Raw genomic sequence first — 20,378 nt, 5'->3', positions numbered from 1 at the left:
TGAAATATACAGCAAGGTCATGTTACAAATTCTTGAGGATTCTCAGCTGGTTCACAACATTTCCAACTACACACAATATCATCAGATCTGTTGTAGAAAAGGAACCTGAAAAACAAAGATTACTGGCTATTAATAACTTCTCAGTTAGATAATGGAGAATGCTTATAGCTTAACGTATTGTTCAGATTTGCAATACTGTACAATTAGGTACCAGAAGGAATGAGAAATGAAGTAAAAGGCAATGTCTCAACTGCAAGGAGTTTATTATCTAGTGGGGAAGCCAGATCAAGCACGAGAGAGGAGTAAATGTAACAGTACATTGAAAAGATACATACAAGTGTGGCATCCAGAACAAATGATATTGCTTTACTGGATTGACTGAATCACTCAAGGTTTTTCCAAAGACATGATTCTAAAGCAGTGTTTCAAGGGAAAGAGGGACAGGATTTGAACAGAGAATACAAGACTTTGAGGTTTGAAGAGATGATTTTTAAAATAGAAGACTATAAACAAATTTTCAAGTAGAATGCAATGAAAAATAGTCAAAGGGCATGGAGAGGGCTCCTGGAGGGCAAGTTTTCATTCAGGGATCACTAATCCAGGTTAAGAATTATAATCACTACCATGGTAAACACTTCAGGCTTCTAAACTGAAAAGTGTGTGTGCAAAATATTGCTTGGTAATACTGGATGTATATACCTGCAGCCCCAGCACTTTCAGTATAAGTTCTGTACTAAATAATACTTGATAAAACAGGAAAACCAGAGCAAGAGGGAGAGAGAAGTGATGCAGGTGTTTCCACCAGATTCTGTATGATCTGGAGGCCAGACCCTCGCCTGCATCACAGCTTCTACTCTTGTAGAATCTCTGCCCTGAATGAAATTATGGTTTGTTTTTTAGTATGCATTTTTGCAATTCAAGGCCACTAAAAGATGTTCAACTAAGCTACAGCAAACTGTGCTGTGCTTTATAGACAATATATAGAATTTTCAAGAATAGTTTTGAACTCTATGTGAGTTTCAAATTCTACAAACCATCTTTAGAAGCTAACTCCTGCCCAAAACCCCCGCCTCTTCTGCCTTGCTCCATCATTAGCATTGGCATGTTGTACTCCAGGGATGTATGAAGCATCCTGCTTTGTGTTCTTAAGGAAATTCAGTGTCCAGTTCATGGTAACATTCAATAACATGAATGTATGTTGGGGTGAACCTCTAGAACTGAGGTGATTGGAGTCTGGGATAAAGAAGCTTAATAGGAAATGGTCATTTGAGTGTTAGGCCAGGAGGGCCAGTCTAGAGATGGAGAAAGGAGCAAATCTAAAGAATATGATGGAGGAAGAATTGGTGGGAATTGATGTGCCCTGACAACAGAGATGAAAGAGTAAAAGGCATCCAAAGAGCCACCAAGCTTTCAGGCCTGGGGAACTCTGATAGGCTCTTGTGAGACAGATCTTGATCCTGGCTTGCTCTATTTTATTTTATTTTATTTTGCCTTCTTTTTTCCTTGTTCTATTTTAAAAAGGAACAATCTGGCTTTCTAATGAGAGTTGCCCATTTCAGTTAGATTGTAAGCACCTTCAGGGGCACACTTATTGCTTAATTTTCTGTATCTCCCACAGAATCTTTTCAATTTCTGTGGAGCAGGTGATTATTGATTTCAGAATTAAATTATTGTCACAAAGATAAAGGTTAAGAAATATTTATCAACTGAACATACTCAGTTCTAAGTCATCATTTATCTAGACACAAAAAATTAGTTACACTCACTTTCACCTTCAGAAAGTATATTTTTAAAAAAACTGTTAACATTTTTAATTATTAGGGAAATGTAAATCAAAACGACAATGAAATACCATTTCCTATCCACTAGGAGGCTAATGATAAAACAGATGGATAATAACAAGTGTTGGTGAAGATGTAGAAAATTTGGAACACTCACACATTGCTAGTGGGAATATAAAATGGTGGTAGTCACTGTGAAAAACAGCTTGGCAGTTCCTCAAAAAGTTTAACAGAGTTACCATTTGACTCAGCAATTCCGCTCCTAGGTATATACCCAAGAGAAGTGAAAACAGGTGTTCAAGCAAAAACTTATATGTCAATATTCACAGCCATATTATTTATAATAGCCAAAAAGTGGAAATAACCCAAATGGCCATCAACTGCTGAATGGATAAAGTGTGCTATTCCCACACTATGGAATACTATTTATTATTTTGCAGTGAAAAAAAAAAAAAGAAGTACTGATACATGCTACAAACATGGATGAACCTTGAAAGCATTTTGTCTGAAAGAAGTCAGACAAAAAAGGGCACATAGCATATGATTCCACTTATATGAAATGTCCAGAATAGGAAAATGTATAAAGATTTAAAAAAAGCATATTAGTGTTTTCTAGGGGTTGGGAAGAGGAGGAAATGGAGAGTGACTGCTAATGGGTATGGTATTCTTTTAGGGGTAATGAAAATGTCTTGGAATTTAATGGTGATGATGGTTATGCAACTCTGTGAATATGGCAATAAACAATTAATGGCACATCTTAAAAGGCCTGAACTTTATGGTATGTGAATTATTTCCCAATAAAGCTGTTATTTTAAAAATTAAAAATAGCTATAATAGAAATAATACAGAGAAGAAAATGTTTACTGGAGCAGCAGAAATAAAAAATGGAAGACAGGCCATACAGAAAATATTTTTTTACATAGTAAATTATAATATATCATATTGCTTGAGAATATGTTGTTTTATCCAAATTTATTTTTTTTCCAAAGACTTTCTATTGACTTGTACTTATTTTCAAAATGCTGCCTACAGCAAATTATTAGCAGTTGGACACTTCTTTGACTTGCATTAGGGACTCAAAAGAATGGGCATGAGCAGGGTTAAACATATATATTTGTAAATCATGATTTGCAGAGAAAAGAACAAAAATATCAATTTTCATATCAAAACTCCAAACACACAAAGTAAATGAAGAGAACATGCCATAAGGCCTATGTAACAGCAGACAAATAAAATGCAAATAATAGTAATTAAAACCAAATCCAGGGTGGTGCAATGGTGGCTCAGTGGTAGAATTCTTGCCTACCATGCCAAAGACCCAGGTTTGACTCCTGAAGCTTGCCCATGCCAAATAAAAAAAAAAGAAAGCCAAATCCAAAATAGTCAGTCCTCTGTTTACAACCACTTATTAAATAATTATCTGTTCTAATGAGACTTCACTTTTTAAGAATAAGTACTCTAACGTATGCAGAAGTAAGAGGTCAAGAAAATAACATAATATTTTAATACCAGGAATGTAAAGGTAAATCCAAATTTGTACTCACTGGACAAATTGACAGCATAAAAATTTTCTTCCCAATGGTCCTCTTTCTTGGAATGAGTTTTCTTTTCTCCTTTAGTGTGGAATTTTAGATAAGTCATACTTTCCTGTTTACTTGGAACTTTTCCATGGAAAGACTGATTTCAAACAAAATTCTCACTTCAGACACAGCATTCAGGTTTAAATCAATTTGGCTTGTCATGGTTAATATGCTGTGTAAAAAATTCTGAGTATGCAAGTAATTCCTGATATGAGGGTCTTCACTCTTCGTTAGCTTAAAAAGACATAAGCTTTATAGCCAACATTGCAATTCACTTCAATCTGAAGGAAAGAAGATGAATGTGTCTTCTCCCTGCTTGATGCAATCTAGGACCATCTCTTTCAGCACCGTTTACAGAAAAGGAGATACCACAGCTCCACCATGACCTGACTAAAAGTCTTCAGCTGACAATCTTCAAGGAGAACGTACAAGTCTCAGTAGAGAGATGGAGCTCAGGGGCGGCAGGCACTGGGGAAACGGTTGCCTTCTTACCCAGTGTGAAATCCCTGCTCCCACAGGAAGCCCAGCCTTGCGCGGCTTAGCATTTTCCAAAGGGCGAGCTGCCTTCACTTGTCTATGCTGCTCAAAAAAGCTTTCATCTGAACATGCTTGGGGATTACTATTTTCCTAGAGATTCACAATGAGACAATTCAGTGATCTCAACAATCATGCAGTTAAAAAACTCATTTAACCTGGTTTAAATGACATAGTCAATTACCGAATCTTTTTTTTTATTTAATATAACCACTACGAATCTAATATCCAGAGGAACTCGCTTTGAGGCATGCTAGTCCAAACTAATGATGCACCGCACTTCAGCAAAGGTTTGTGACTTGGGCTGTGACAAGGGCTGCCAGATAAAATACAGAACTTCCAGTTAAATTTGAATTTTGGATCAACAATGAATGATTTTTAATACAAATATGCCCCCGGCAATGTTTGTATCCGCTCTATCTGGCCACCCTGGTTTATGACACATGAAGGCCCGACATGAAGCTTCTGGGGGTACAAATGCCTCTAGTTGTCATTTGGCTGTAAATGGCTGGCACAGCACTTACCCCGCAGCTGCGGCCCTTGAAACCCCACTCGGAAACGCAGCATACCGGCTAAGCAGGCTGCTGCGAGAACCAAGTCGGTTACCTTCGTCAGCGGAGCACGCAGGCATCCCATTCGCGCCCATTATCAGGTTGCCGTCTTCATCGTGCTGTTCCAGGGTGCCGGGTGGGCAGGTGGGCGTCGGGGTGGTGGGCTCGGGAGTGGTGGTGGTGGTGGTGGTGGTCTGCGTGGTAGTCCGGATCACAGTCGCTGGGCGCGCGGCGGTCCTGCGGCGGGGGTCGGGCATGCGGCGGGCGGCGGGCGGGCGGCGGGTGGCGGTGGTGGGCCGTGGGGTCGTGGTGGTGGGCCGAGGGGTCGTGGTGGTGGGCCGTGGGGTCGTGGTGGTGGGCCGTGGGGTCGTGGTGGTGGGCCGAGGGGTCGTGGTGGTGGGTTTAGGGGTCGTGGTGGTGGGCCGTGGGGTCGTGGTGGTGGGCCGAGGGGTCGTGGTGGTGGGCCGAGGGGTCGTGGTGGGGGGCCGTGGGGTGGTGGTGGGGGGCCTGGTGGTGGTTTTAACAACCTCCAAGCCCACCAAGGGCTTCCCTCCAAGGCTCAAAATGGGCTTATCCTGGGCACTGGCCAGGGGTTTGCCGTGCCGCCCCTGCCCAAAGAGGGGAAGGCCATCAGGGCTCACCACCGGGGTCCCTCCCAAATCTGAAACAAAATCAAAGAAAACCCATGCAGCATGGGGAAGGGCCTTGAACAGAAAACAAAGGGAAAGTCTCTTCTCAAAGCCTACTTATTAGCATATTTGAATCAGTAAAGGGCAAAGAAAGAATTAGCAAGATTTCAGCTGAAGTTAACAATAGACTTTGCTTTTGAGAAATTTCTGGGCTTTTTACATTGTCCACTGCTCTTGTTCATGTAGAATCATATTATCTCCACACCCCATTACTAAAATAATTCTCAATCTCTAGTAGAGAAAATAATGCTTTCTCTTTCATCACTCTTACACCCAAACAGAAAAAAGTGTTACTTTAGACTGGGATGGCAAACTTCTCTGTAAAGGGCTACAGAACAAATATTTTAGGTTTTGTGGGCCACTTTTGTCTCTGTCACAAGTAGTCAACTCTGCTGTTGTCATGGAGAAGCAGACATAGACAAGCCTTTGTACAGGAACGAGCCTTTCTATATTCCAATACAACCCTATTTATGGACAGTGAAATTTGAATTTCATTTAATTTTCACATTTTATTCTCCTTTTGATTTTTTTCCCTAACCATTTAAAAATGCAAGAACTATTCTTAGCCCACAAGCCTTACAGAACCAGGATTTGCCCTACAGACCGTAGTTTGCTGACTCCTGCACTAGGCCTCAGTTTCAAGAACATTCGTAGAGGGACCCACGATTCGAGGGCAGTGTGTACAGGAAGAGTAAAACCAAGTTTGCCCCTTTTGAGATGCTGCTTCCCAAATGGCTACAAGTAGCAGGACCAAGGAAGAGGAAAGAACATGTTCTCTTACTGCTAATTCAGTACACTTCTGTTCCGTAAAGACCATTCTTGCTTACCCACAATGGTTTGTCCATCTCCTCCTAGTTTAACCCGAAGAGGATTTCCTTGTGAATCCTGGAGGTACCTTCCTTCGCCATTTAACACTAACCCACGATCAAGGTCCACAACCTAAATTCAGGACATAGATGAAAAAATATAATGGACATTTCAAACCATTCATCATAAATCCAACTATATGTATATGTGCATGAAGCTTCCACCAAAGGAAATCAAAATGGGAGCAGGTAGTATAATCATTGTCAGTACCATTTATAAAGATTAAAAAGAATAGAATGCAAAACAGTCATATTTCCTATTATAATTGTTTACCCTTAGAGTATGTAAATTGCTTTAAGTTCTCAGGTATACAAAAAAGTTCAAAATATTTTAACCATTTATTATACTGTATCAAATGCTGAAAATTAAGAAATGACCTAAGTGATCATCAGTGGGGACAAACAGACTAAATAAATTATGGCCCATCCATATAATGGAATATTCTGGAGCCAATAGAAAAGAATATAGGAATATTGGAATTCTACATATATCAGCATATACTGCTATGGTGAAGAGAAAACTCAGATCACACACAGGACTGATACTTCACAAAAATAAAAATATATTCATTCACATATATGAGCTTACAACTGCAGAGAAAAAAAAGTCCAGAAAGGTATACCCTCAAACGGTTAACAGTAGTTATCTTTAAGTGGTAAGGAGGGTAATTTTCTGTTTCATATATTTTTTAATAGTTTTCACTTCTTGCAGCAAACATGTAATACTACTGTACTAAAAGCATAAAATGATTCAGCGTTCTGTTATTGTTAAAAATCAAAGTGGGTGTGGCCAAAGCAATTTAATTTATAATTCAATTGCCTAATATAGTATGCACACAAAAAAAATGTCATCTTCTAAGGAAGTACAAAATTGGTTAAAAAGAGCTATTATTATCTTTAGCAAGGAGCAAACGCATGTTCCACATGGGTGGTTCTCAAAGTGTGACTTCGGAGCATTGCCTGGGGACCTGTTCAAAATACAAATCACACACAGCCCTACCCCCTACCCTAGCTGTACTCTGACAAGCGCCCCAGTTATTCTGATGCAAACTGAAGTCTGATAATCACGCTCTATTCTCTGGGGCCTCCTGAGGAAACTCTGCAAACAGACACACATTCTGGGTGCTGATTTGGTAATTAAAATAAAATATATATATAAACTCTACTTTAAAAAGTCACCCCCAGGCCTTTTCCTCTCAAAATTGTCTACAGTGGCCTTTGCTCTAGTATGTATTCTTACTATTATAAGTTTCTGATTTTCTGAAAAATGGTAAAATGCCATAAATAGTAAAAATGTTAAAATCTTCAGATCACCTAGGACTAAAAATCTCATGAAGCCCTTTAAAATGTTTTCTTTATCCTTACAAAAATCCTGAGAATTCTACTCTGAATGATTTTTTGATTCTTTGATAAAAAACATTTTAAAGCCCAAAGCTCTGTAAAGCAATGTATTCTGCCCTTTTAGCATCTATTCTGCTTACCCCCCTAGCACTCCCCCACACCCGGCCCACCTAACTCCCCAAATATTTAACCCCCGGCAGTTAAAGTTCATTAGTTCAAACATATATATAAAATATTAACGTGTGATTTTTATGTTAAACAAATGACAATCGTTGAAAGAGTCAAAAGATGATCTGATAAAAACTGCCTATTTGCTTCAGGACTTTTTAGGGTTTTTTGTCTTTACCCTGCTTCCTTTTACAAAGGAATTGAGGCAATTTACAGAAAATATGTGTACTATTAAATCAAACAGGACCAGGAAAATAGAAGTACATTTGATAAGTCATTCATCAGGAGCTTGCTTTGGTTCGGTCATAAATTTGTATGATCTTCCTAACCAGCTAAGGCAAAGCGAGAAACTAAGACCCATGCCTTAACTTTACTATGAGAAGAAATCAAACTAATTACTCAGAAGAACAAGTTTTCTGAGCACTGAAAGAAATGATATACAAGGATCTTCACATATGAGTAGTTATAACTAGAAGGGAGAGGAAAAAAGACCGCTTCATTGTTATACAATGGCCATCACTTGTTTCTGTCCAACAGCATCAAAGCAACTGTTATGTGTAAAGAAGTTTACCCTACCCACTTGGTTCCTTGAGGGCCATTGATAATTCTTTGTCCATTTAGTTTTCCATTACTACCAGGAAGGACTTTACCATCGATATTTGGTCTACCGTTAAAACCTACACAGTAAAAAAAAAAAAAAAAAAAATCAAAACAATTTGGTAAATTCAACATTCCTAGAAAGCTGACATCGTACCAAAATATAAGTGGTAGCACATCGTTCCAAACAGAAACAATAAAAAAGCTTATGTCAATAGTTCCTATATGTTAGAAATGATAGTCTTAAATTATGCCTTCTACATAACAAACATGAATGTCTATTAAAAGCTCATTGAAGTCACAGTTATCTGATAATACTGGGAGAATGGGAGTCCCCCACATAAGTGAATTTTCCAGAAAAAGCTAAGTCTTTTGTAGGTTAGTAGCTTTTAATTTAGCCATTGGAAGGTGGGAGGCTAGAGAATGCCTTAGAAGCTTCTTTGCCCTTCTCAGCAGATTATACTAAACATGACAACTATTTCTAGCTGACTCCTGTCAAAATCATCTGCCATCACATATGAATGCACAGTGCTGTCTTCAAAGCTGACTGTACTCTGGGGAGGCTGCTTGAGAAGTATGTGCTAAGAGATAAAGTAAAAATCTCCAGTGAAAAACAAACAGAAGAAGAAGAAATCAGCTGCCATTTCAGGTGTTCTGTTTCTGTCCCTTCCTTTTTCTTGCCCCTTCTCTTCAACTCAGGCGGATTCTGGCCAGCTGCACCAGGCATGAGGCCTCACCAGGGAGGGCTTGGCGGTTCAGCCTCACCCACTGGATAAAGCAACTGGACATTCTGACACCTATTTGATTGTCAGAGACTTACTTTCCTCACTCATTCATTTATTTATCAAACATTTTTTGAGCTCCTACATGTTCAGAGAATGTGGGCTTAACATCTACTCTCAGGGTAGCAGATTTGCTTAAAATAGTCAATGCCAAAGAAAACCTGACCTCCATATGGGGCTTTGTTCTTTGTCTTAATGGGAGCTAAATTAATGCACTACACAGATTAACACATGCTAATATATTCATTTAAAGTTTTCTATGAAGCACCAATTGATCCCATGCAAGGGGAGTTCAAGTTACCACTTCACTAAATGCAGACTTAGGATAAATACCTTGGACCCTACCCTAGTGCCTTATACTAGTTCATGGCTGTATACACTCCATCCTCTTACAGAAATCTAAAACACACAGCCACTTGTGACTGCCTGCTTGTCTTTAGCATGCCTTCTTGGGAGATTTTAAACAACATTCACTGATTGGAGCAATTCACACCAAGAAATCCACATTTTTCCCAGGGTGTGTTGAATTGACGGTTTGGACACAAAATCAACAAGAACGAGACTGAGCCTAAATATCTAATTAGTTACTGTGGATTCCTTAAATATACGCTGACACATGAACAACTAAAAATAACCTAAATTCAGAAAACTGACTTTAGCCACATGGCTGAAGCACATTTTCAGATATTGAAAAAGTCAAAGTGGCAGAATGGGAGAGTGGAATGTCGAGGGCCGTGGAATTAGACCACTGAGGATTAGCAGGGCAGTGCAGCTGCTTCATAGCTGGCTGACCTCCCCCAAGACTCTCAAATCTCTGAAGCCAAGCTTCCTCCTCTGAAAAGCAGGATTAACAGAGCAAAACTATGAGATGGTTAAGAGGGTAGCATTATGCTATATTTATAAAACTCTTAATCCAGTGCTTGGACAAAGTAGAATCTCAATAAAGTAAAATAAAAAACAACGCCTCTCAGTAATTGTTACAAACACTAGTGAGCACCTTTAGAAAAAGGTTGTGATTTATTTTTAAAAACAAATTACCAAAAAAGAAAAAAAAACTACTACCTGTTCCATAAGAGGGTCTCGCAGGCTGGCGTGAGAAGGGGTTCCGAAACCGTGAGTTCATCATGCGCTGGCGCAGGGAAAGCATGGGGGTGGTTGAGGAGTAGAGGGGAGGGGCGCGGGTGGGGTACCGTGAGCGGGCTGGGGTGCTGACAGCTGGGGTAATAGTGCTGCGAGGGGAATATCTGGGGGGAATGAGAGGGACTCTTGGGGAACCTGGTGGGGGGGGAAGAGGCCGCTTTAAAGGAGTGGGGTTCTCTTCTTGCGGGGACTTCTCTTTGGGAGGGGGCAGCGCGATCACAGCTTTGAGCTGGTCCTTCTCTCTGCTTCCATCAGCCTCTTTGCTGCCAGTGGAGGAAGAGGGCCACTTTGGCACTGAAGCATCTTTTTTTCCTCCTTTTAAAAAATCCCCCTCTTCGTCCTCCTCAGTGGAGACAGACTGCTGAGATTTTGATGTCAGGGGCCTTTTGGATGGAGGCTCTGTTTTCGACCGTGTGGCCTGGAACACATCGTTTTTCTTCTCCACCACCTGCAATGGAGGTGGGACCCTGCCCAGGACCCGAGGATGGGAGTAAGGGTGGGGGCTGCCAGGCCTGCTGGGTCTCCGAGGGGAGCTTGTGCCTGAGACGGGCACTGCAGATGTGAGCCTGCCACGGTGCTTGCCATCAGAGCTTCCTGGCTGGGACGCCACCTGGCCGTGTTTGGACCGGGCAGGGAGCATGGGCACCCGCCCATCTGGGGCCTTCAGCTCTGTGCTGTCCTCTGGGCTGCTATCATAGCTGCTTGCTGAATCCCGGTTTTGATTCTGGGCAGGGGAGAGGAGCCCTCCGCGAGTGTTTGCCGTGAAGGACTGGCCAGCTTTTGACCTGTAAGGATCCGAGGAGTGGGTGCTCTCCTGCAAGGCGGAATAGGAACGTCCTGGCTGAGGTGGTTCCTGTTTGGATTTGGGGAACACGTGTCCCACCTCCTCATGCTGGTGGCCGTGGGGCTGCTGCTGGGACATAGAGTGGTGTGAGGGAGGAGGCTGGCCAGGCACTAGCCTTCTAGGAACACTGGATCCAGGATGGTGCTGAGACCGGGCCGTTGGAGGCCGGGCAGGGGAAAGCTGGCGCCCTGTGGGCACCGGCTGTGTTTTGGGGGAATGAGCCTCTGTGTCTGTGCTCTGTTGAACATCCTGTGCCTTGGAGGACGGAGACAGGGCTTTGCCCTGAGAATGTCGAGCTGCTAAAGCTGATGAAGTTGCTGTGGATTTGGGATTTTCGGAGAGGGGCTCTTTGCGTTGAATAATGGGCCCTCTCTGGAAGACCCTTCTTAGGTGGTCCGGCCCCCTTGAGGCAGGCTGCCTGGAGGAGGAAGGAATGAAGTCACTGAGAGCAGTGGCAGGAAGTGGCTTTTCATCTTCCGCCTCCTTTTCTTGGTCATCCCAGTGGACACTTGAGTCAAGCCTGTGATCAGAAGTTGGGTGAGAATTAACCTTAGAGAGAACTTGGGAGGGCACAGTGGACTGGGGGGAGCTGGAAGGCTGTAACCGCAGTTCCCGACTGCTACCAAACCTGTTTGGAAATCTGCCGTTGGCAGCAAAGGGCTTGTTTCTGAGCAAATTCAAATGTCTAGAAGAGGGCCGACTGGCTGGCAACCTGGCCAGGGACGTAGAGGCGGTGGCCTCTGCCTGCCTCCCTTTATATTCTTCCTCACTGTCACCGTCGCCAGCATGCGATGTCCTCCAAGTATGCACGGGAGCTTTCCCACCGTGGCGCACCGAGCTTCTCTCCCGCAGAGCGCTCGAGGCTGATGGGGGGCTGGAGGGGGCGGCCGGCAGAGAATGCTTCTCGAAGGAAGCCTCCTTAGGGAGGAGGGGGTCCGCAGCTCGTTCCTTAGCCTCGTCCTCGTCAACCGACTCGTTGTCAGCGGCGTTAGCGCGCAGGTGTGCGGAGGGCCTTCCCGCAGGGCGGTGGGCGCCGCCCTGTCTCAGCCGCCCAGTTTCCCTCTGGGTGTCGCTGTGCTGGGCCCAAGAGGAGGACGTGGGGGGAGACTGCTCTGCAGCAGCGGGGGAGAACACCGAGGCGCGGGGTTGGTCGGCGGTTTCCCGTCCCGACAACACGGGTATTCGCGCTCTAACTGGAGTCCGTCCAGGACCAAGGACAGAGTGGAAAGCGCGACTGGCAGGGGGTGGCCGCTGAGCTCGCCTTTGGTCTTGGGTCTCAGAGGATGATGTGGGTGGATCTGCGCGGGAATCCCGCTTCTCCTCGTCGGTGATCTCGGTGAACTGGAGAGCCAGATCCTCGGGCTTTTTAGGGGGAAGCTGCGGCTTTCTTGGCACCCCACCATTTGCCAATATTTTGTTCTTCAAGTCAGGAATAGAGTCCTTGGTGTTTCTACTTGGGGTAGAAACAGACAAGGGTGTGTGTTTTGCGGAAGCTGGAACTTTTGGAGACGATGAGGAAGGCTTGGGGTTTTCAGGTTTTGAACCATCCTCTGTTCTCTGCTGAACCTTCGACTCACGGGTACTAGCTGTAATAGATTTTAAAGAATTTACAGTCAAAAAGATCTCTTTTAAAGTTATATTCTGCCGTAACTAACAGATTTATTCCTAGAAAATGTGAAAATGTAGTTTCTATATAATAAGTCAGGTTTATAACAATGTGGTATATGAAGGAATTCTGAAATGAGTACTTTGAAGTAACTCATTGATATTGTAAATGCAAAATATTATGTAGAATTTTCCTAATATGACTGTCAGTATATTACAAATGCTCTACAGCTGTTCTTAACAATTAGGCAAGGTATCTTCATAAAGCTGATAGAAGACGTTGAATGTTCTGTATACAAAACTACACAGGGATGTACTAATTAATTGCGCCCTGCAGGTGATCAGAGTGAGCAATAAATCTGTCTTTATTTTATTTACAAATTTGTCATTTTTGAAGCATTACAGTAAGTTCTCTATGCCCTATCTTTACTTGCTTCCTCCCTCTTGCTTAAAATTCCTTTAACATTGGACACGTTTGTAATTCCACAATAAGACCTAAAATAAAAAGACTCCCAGCATTGGCGAAATATTATAATAAATGCAACCTACAATTTACTCTTTCTGGAGAGCAGGCTTGAAAGAGGAAAGGGTGCTGATTGCTGTAATGGGAGGGGAATTTCAAAAGCAATAGATACAAACTTCACCAGTTTTACAGTTTTTTCCAGGACAAAATTGTTTAATAATGCTGCGCATCATGCGTCCATACAGGACACGATGAAGGAGAGAGCTGTCAATTATCTGGCTTAAGCATGGAGATACCAAAAACAAAACAAGCACAGGCTAAAAAGACCCCACACTCTACTTTTGGATCTTTACTAATTTATTTGGCTTTGATACTGATCAAATAAACTAGGTAAGTGACCATTCTTCTGGGTAAAGTTGTACTCCAAAATAATGGAAAACAAACTAAAAATTTTCAAGGCTATTGAGAAGTTGAAGAGATGGCATTAAGCATGGTAACAAAAGTGTCACATCCTACCTCTAAAAATGTGCTTTGCACAAAAATGGAACCACTTGACATAAGATGAATATTAGCAGTCAATTACATTTTAGTCTTGAGGAAGGCTAATTTATGAAGTTACCACAAAAATACTTCAAAATCAATATGCAAACTTAGCCCTAAAAAGCACCAGCCCAGCTTTTCTAAACCCAAGACCATGATTCAAAGTAACACAAAACAAATAGCAGTAATGCAAAGAGAGAGGAGAAAGAGAAGCATGGGCACACAATGCTTACTTGTTGGCGTAGCGACAATGAAGGCTTTGGACTGAGGACCCTGTCCCCGCCGGTTTGCGGCCCGGATTTTGAAAAGATAGCGTTCCCCAGGCTGCAGACCATCCACCAGGGCAGAAGTGGTCTCTCCACGGTAGGTGAGGGACTTTGCTCCGAATGGTTTGAGAGCCGGGGCGTATGAAAGAATGTATTCTGAAATGATTTGGCAGACGGTTGGAAGGAGGAAACTGAAAACAGTCCTGTGTCCAGCAGACAGACTGTATGGGTAGGATGAATTAGAACGTGCATTACTAAAACTAACACACTGGCAATGCACGTCAGGTCAATAGCTGGAGCATAAAGACACAGCAGGAGGTGAGCTAACATACATTCAGCCTACCAGACAATGTCATGTACTTTATTCACTGACAGCTTCATATATTAAGCAAATTAAAAATATGGAACCCAGGAAGTCAGTTTTCATACAATTTACAAAAAAATTTACACCTGTTTGTTGCTTCTTCTTATGTTTATTTACTAATTTGCTGTAATGGAAATAATAGATTCTAAAAGGGAGAATCCAAGAAAAACGAAGTGACAACTGCTGGGAACGGATTCTGAGTAGCTGTTAACATCTTCAAGAGTTCCGGTTTATTAACCCAAAGTTATTTTTCTAGCTCATAAAGCCAGATAATGTCCACATCTGGACTGTAATTTCACTTTTGCACGAGTTATAAAAGTCCATACTCGATATATGTTCATAAGGATATATATGTTCACAGACTTTAATACTGTGAGGAAAAGTGACTTAGCAATAGATTTATATGACATCCATCTCCATCTTTAACTGCCTATACATCTATAAGCATATAATGGCCTTGAAGTTTCAAATGCATAACTAATTCAGTACAAGGAACTAGGCTGCTTATGTACTTACATGGAAATAGTGTAACATTAAAAAGTCAAATTTTAAAGCATAATTTTCACTTTCAACTAAAAACTGTCATGCTTATTTTCCTCTCAATGAACTCAAGCTTTTTAAACTTCCCAAATTAATTTGAGTAGAAGCTAAGAAAAATAATTTGAATTATAGAAAAATCAAGCAATTATTATATTTCTTAGAAGATCATGAAAGATCTTTTCTTTTCCCTAAATGTTTCACCTTTAAAAAAGTATATTACTAAAGAACTTGAAATGTTCTTTAGATCAGCATTGATCTAAAAAAGCACAGCATTCTTTTCTCATAGGAAATAGAAATGAAAAAAACAGTCATTTGTAGTGGTCAAAGGTAAGGGTTAAGAAAGTTCACTGCCTATATAATTTTGTAATTCAGACATTTTTAAATAGATTCCATTGATCTAAAAAATGTAATGTATCAAAATATATTTTTATTAAGTTCTTTGTTTCCCATACATAGAAAGTACCCCAGTGTAATTATGAATTTTGAATCCTACAACTAAATCTTTATGGGAATTATTTATGCAGGGATAAGATAAGTGAGTTCTTTTGGCCATAAAATCTCAGTAGCTATAATTAGTTTTGGCAATACCATTAATTAACTACCAAGGGGCTCCTTGCATCAAACAGCTATAAATATAAACTAAGATGTGAAAGAGGGAAAAAAATAAATAATCATGGTAATAAAGTCACTAGAGGATCAATAATTGACTTTTTAATAACTTAAAATAGTAGTCAGCCAAAAGACATCTTTCTTAAACTTTCAAAAGCCTTTGCAATTTCACAACAACATCTAATATAGAGAGCCAATGTTCAAATTGTCACAAAAAGGTCAGTTAAAGGGGACCAACTAAATACATATTCTCTTGATTTGTTTCTGAATTATCCCAATGAAAAAAAGAACAAGGATAGTTCAATCTATTTTTTTAGAAACTGGTAAGTGAGAAAACTCCTCACTGTCGTTTCACATCTATCTTCCTTAAACTTCTACTATTCCATGAAGAGATATCCTATACATCAGCAAAGATATGATAGGACATAAAAAATGAATCATCCCATCTTTTTAAATTAGGAGATTCTCAAAGGAGATTAATGGTAATTTTTAGGATTTCTTTCAGCTTATACTGACATTTTATGGTCTGAGCATATTAGACTTAAAGCTGTCTCCCAAAAATCTAATAATAACAAAAAGTACTCCTTTCTTGAATAAAAACTCCACTCCTTCCACCCTGAGGTGACATTTGTGTAGGTAATGCCGGTCAGCATCGATATGGCAGCCTCAACATGGTCACTGAAAATGCCTAAAGGATTCTTCGATACTTAAATTAAAAAGAGGGGCTTTGGACAGTGCGATGGTGGCTCAGTGGCAGAATTCCTACCTGCCATGCCAGAGACCCGGGTTCGATTTCCAGTGTCTACCCATGCAAAAAAAAAAATTAAAAAGAGAGAGACAGGATTTGTACTTTTATTCAGTATTCTCCACAGGTTATATTTTTAAATTTAGCTAGTCATGAATATCTTATTCTCTTTGTATTTTTAAAAATCTACAGTTTATTTTCTATTTTAAGATAATGTTTTCTTAAAAAAAAAAAAAGAAAGAAAAATAAAAAGAAATCCATTTTCCAGCAATTACATGAGTTGTTAAAACCCATCCAAAGTTTATATGGTCCCATTAAATATATTTATCATCCCGTGGGGTTTCTGGTAACTTCTACTGTCAGTGATCTTCAGTATAGAGGTATACTGAAAAGAAAACAAAGGCACTTTGTGAATGAGTAAAGGTTATGGTGTCACATTCATGAAACTGGAACCAAATTTTATGGAATTGAACACAAAAAGCCTGCTTATAGAGAAGATGGAAAGAAGAACAGTTATCTTCGTGAAATAGCCTTTGCCTTCGGGTTAGCACCTCTTATAGGCTATTGCTTCCTTGTTTCTTTTTCAGTCACTGAACCTGTGACTGAGAGCAGGGTTTATCAGAGTCTGTATACACATCTCTCTTGGGTATTTCACCTCCATGCAACTGCATCTTCTTCTTTAAGTAATGAGATTCCTACCTTTCACTTTCCCCTCAGTCTCAGGAAGTGCATCCCAAGAGGCTATGACAGCTGTGGGTTTGCCCTCGACTGGCCAGACATTCAAGTTCTCAGGAGCCATGGTAGGCGCTACAGATACAAAAGGAGTCAAGCATTTAAAAAATGGAAAATATGAAAAATAAATGGCAGATAGTCTTTATATACACATTTTTAATGAAAGAACTACAATGTCAATTCTTATACACAAAAGACAATTCTACACTTGTACTTTCTGCAATATAGTGATTTATCATCAGTTCTATTGACTTATATAGTGAGTTTAGACATATCCAAGGACATACTTTAAGCAATGAGAATTTCTCTCGTTGCTGAATATTGAAAAATTACAAAGAAAATTAAATTCTCACTCCAAATCCTTTTTAAAAAAGCTTGAAAAGATAGAGTCTTAAAGAAAACTTGTAGCCTTGGATATATGGCAAAATTCCCCCTCAAAATCAAACACAACTTCAGCCTTGGTAAAGAATGGTCTCTTCTATACTCTAGGCCATTCATGCTTCCAAGGGAGATTTAGATACACTGCACACTGAGATTTCATGTGCTCCACACAGCAGAAGAATAATCTGCCAACAAGAATGTCCAGTGAAGGAAAAACATCCTCAAGGAAACAGTTCCTTAACTTCTCGTGTCTATATGCAGAAAAACTATCACGATTTGGGGTTAACGTGACTTTAAAAAAAAATGTCCATGCTGACTTTTTCCACTCTTTGCTTCTTAAACTGTCTATAAGTCTTACGTTAGGGATAGAGCCTAGATTAAAATTCAAAAGGCCATGTTAAATACAGACCAGATTCTGGGGTTCTTTGGAAGACTGACGTACTCCATTTGCCATCTCTTTCACCCTGTGAAATACGGACTGCAAATTCATACATGGTGTCTGGGATCAGGTTCTCGACCAACACGCGTCTGTTAGGAATTTGCTTGTAATCCCACCTCGCTGACTCCCCTTTTTCTCGATAACGTACAGTGTACTGTCTATAAGAAAATGCAATACAATAATGTACCCAGTTAACCAAGTTCTATGGAACTGAACACTAGATTCTTTGCTGTTTTTCCTTCCCCGTAAGTGTTGGCTTTTGGAGGTTAACAAGGAAATCAAAGAGAGAAAAATCTAAACGTCTGACTATACTATTGGACCAAAGAATCTACTTAAGTTCCAGGCCAAAGGTCTCTAAAGTGGATCAGGAAAGATGGAGCTTAGCGTCTTTTCAAGGCCCAAAAGAGCAAGTGGAGAGTAAGAAGGGATAGAAGGGGGATAGATTTTAGAGGCAAGTGCCTTGTCAGGGATATGTGTGTGGATGGGTAAGTACGGCTCTGTGTATGTCTATGGTACAGAAAGGGGCAATATTCACAATTGGAATTGACCGACATAACTTGGTTCTCCAGAAAAGACAGACACAAAAGGACTCATTTTTTTGTGTGCAAAATCAGCCTGAGCCAGGCCTGTCTTCTCTAGGTTCACAAAGAAAAGAAACATGTGGTTTTGCCAAAACTTATCACCAGGAGAAGAAACAAAAATGTGTAACAAATAGAGCAAGTTAGAGGAGCTTATAAAAGGAACACTCGTGTGTGATTATCAGGGGGAAAAAAATATTGTTTTGTGACCAAAACAATGATACTCAAAAATCCCAGGCCCCTCAACATCCCAAGTCACAGAGGTTGTTTACTGGATTTCTTTGTCAGGAGATTCCCTTTGTGGACCCTTTTCAGTAGAGAGCATTTGATGAATAGAAATGTGCTATTCATTATATTTAATAAATCAAGATGAGAGTTCAGTTGAAGACATGGCATGCCGATTAACGCAACAGTTCTGCTAAGAAAACTCAAGCCTCCCGAAGTTTTCATTGAGATGTTGGAGATCAAAGATCCTAATTGGTAATCAGGAACACTACATGTTAGGGAAGGCCATATGGCTAGGAAGAAAATCACCGTGAATTTTTTGAGGTCTTTCAAAAGAAGCAGATGTCATTTTTTTACTGGCAGAGAGTGAACAAAACTATATCTGATTAGAACAAGAGTAAACCAGCATTATATTCTATTCATTTTAAAGTGCATTTCCCTTGCTGTTTGTGGATAGGTTCCAATATCAATATATAATGACTGCACTAGCAAATTTCTGGCTACATAAACTATTCAGAAATTTCACAAGTAAAATTTTGATGGTATATATTTATCTATCACCAGCTAAATATGGTATGCACTAGTGGCCTTTTTAATGTCAAAATTATTTTAATCTTATGATTGGTTTTTCTTATATTGCTATTGTCAATGAATATAAAAACCAGAAGATCAAGACATCATGGCTTATAAGAAATTAAGGTGCATTTTGATTGGCACAAAAGAGCTGGACATATATTCAAAGATCCATGAATGTTTAATGAGAAGTTACTACAGGCAAGGCATTAGACAAATATATACCACTTAACATAAAAATCCTTCCTCTAGTGGTAGGATTTCTTCTTTGCTAACAGGAAGGATGATCAGTCTCTTCCCAAGACAGTCTACAGCCTCCAGGCATAAATAGAACATAAATGAGACAAAGCAAAACATAAATGGGGACAAGGAAAGAAACACACTCTAGCAAATTGCCAAACAGAAAATTAAATGTAGAGCCAGTAAGAATTGCAACACCGCTGTGCGTACATGCACAAGACCCTGGTAAGTGTCTGATTTATGGAAAAAATAAATCAGGATTAACTAGCGTGCCATGGGATATTCTACCATTCAGCTACAAATGTGTTTGACATTCATATACGTCAGAAAATAAAATCATTAAAATAAATACATACCTCTGCAGGGCCAGAAAAACCACATCTTTCATATGTAAATAAAGACAAAAAAGTACCTTGACGCAACAACTTTCTTCTGTTTTTCCACAACAGGATCCACCCAGGCTACAAGCACAGATTGGGATGACATAACGCGGACGCTGATGTCTTCAGGTACGTCCAGCTCATCCTCTTCTGAAAGGACAATGGGACGTGTAGAAAAGCTGTCTCTAAGAAAAGGCTCTGCCCTGAGTTCCTGTGGCCATCAGAGTCTATTATTCACCTTGTATACGTTTTTTAACTGCTTATGCTTAATGAAGACAAAATGAAGTAGAAAATTTAACAATTATTTGATTGGTCAGTGGAGCAGAACAAATACCCACTCTTATTCTTCTTAAACAGTCTAAGAAATGGGTAGTCCTCTTTTAAAACTTCCCAACCCGAAGGACATAAAGAACAGTTCAAAACAGAATGCTCCCATACTACCTGGTTGTAGCACAATAATGTAAGTTCACTGAATGAAGCTGAATGTGAGTATGACAGAGGGAGAAGGGCTGGGGGCATATATGAAACCACAAGGTAGGATAGAAGATAAAGACTGAGACTATAATTTAGGAGTGCCTAGAGTGTACAACGATGGTGATTAAATGTACAAATTAAAAAAATGTTTTTGCAGGAGGAAGAACAAAGAATGCCAGTATTGCAGGGTGCTGATAATGGATGGTATATGGGAAAAAGTTCAGTCAATGCAAGCTAGGGTCTATAGTCACCAGTAACACTGTAATATGCTTCCACTGAATGTAACAAAGGCATAACGCCAAGACTAAATGTCAACAGGCCAGGGGGACTGGGAAAGAGGTATAGATTTTT

General features: G+C 40.3%; 1 protein-coding gene across 1 annotated transcript in view; it reads right to left on the bottom strand.

The window, feature by feature from the left end:
- FNDC1 (fibronectin type III domain containing 1) overlaps positions 1–20,378 on the bottom strand; it is a 112,616-nt gene that overhangs the window by 22,072 nt on the left and 70,166 nt on the right. The window contains exons 7-14 of the mRNA XM_077149399.1: positions 19,586–19,703; positions 17,528–17,715; positions 16,705–16,812; positions 13,715–13,903; positions 9,952–12,459; positions 8,087–8,187; positions 5,963–6,074; positions 4,502–5,107 (exon numbers count right to left, since the gene is read on the bottom strand). Of these exons, the coding sequence (XP_077005514.1) occupies positions 4,502–5,107; positions 5,963–6,074; positions 8,087–8,187; positions 9,952–12,459; positions 13,715–13,903; positions 16,705–16,812; positions 17,528–17,715; positions 19,586–19,703 (3,930 nt within the window). The remainder of the gene's footprint in view (positions 1–4,501; positions 5,108–5,962; positions 6,075–8,086; positions 8,188–9,951; positions 12,460–13,714; positions 13,904–16,704; positions 16,813–17,527; positions 17,716–19,585; positions 19,704–20,378) is intronic.

The sequence above is a fragment of the Tamandua tetradactyla genome, chromosome 2, assembly GCF_023851605.1.
Source record: "Tamandua tetradactyla isolate mTamTet1 chromosome 2, mTamTet1.pri, whole genome shotgun sequence".
NCBI lineage: Eukaryota > Metazoa > Chordata > Mammalia > Pilosa > Myrmecophagidae > Tamandua > Tamandua tetradactyla.
Note: the sequence above shows the minus strand (reverse complement) of the source record. Positions and strands in the feature narration are given on the sequence as shown.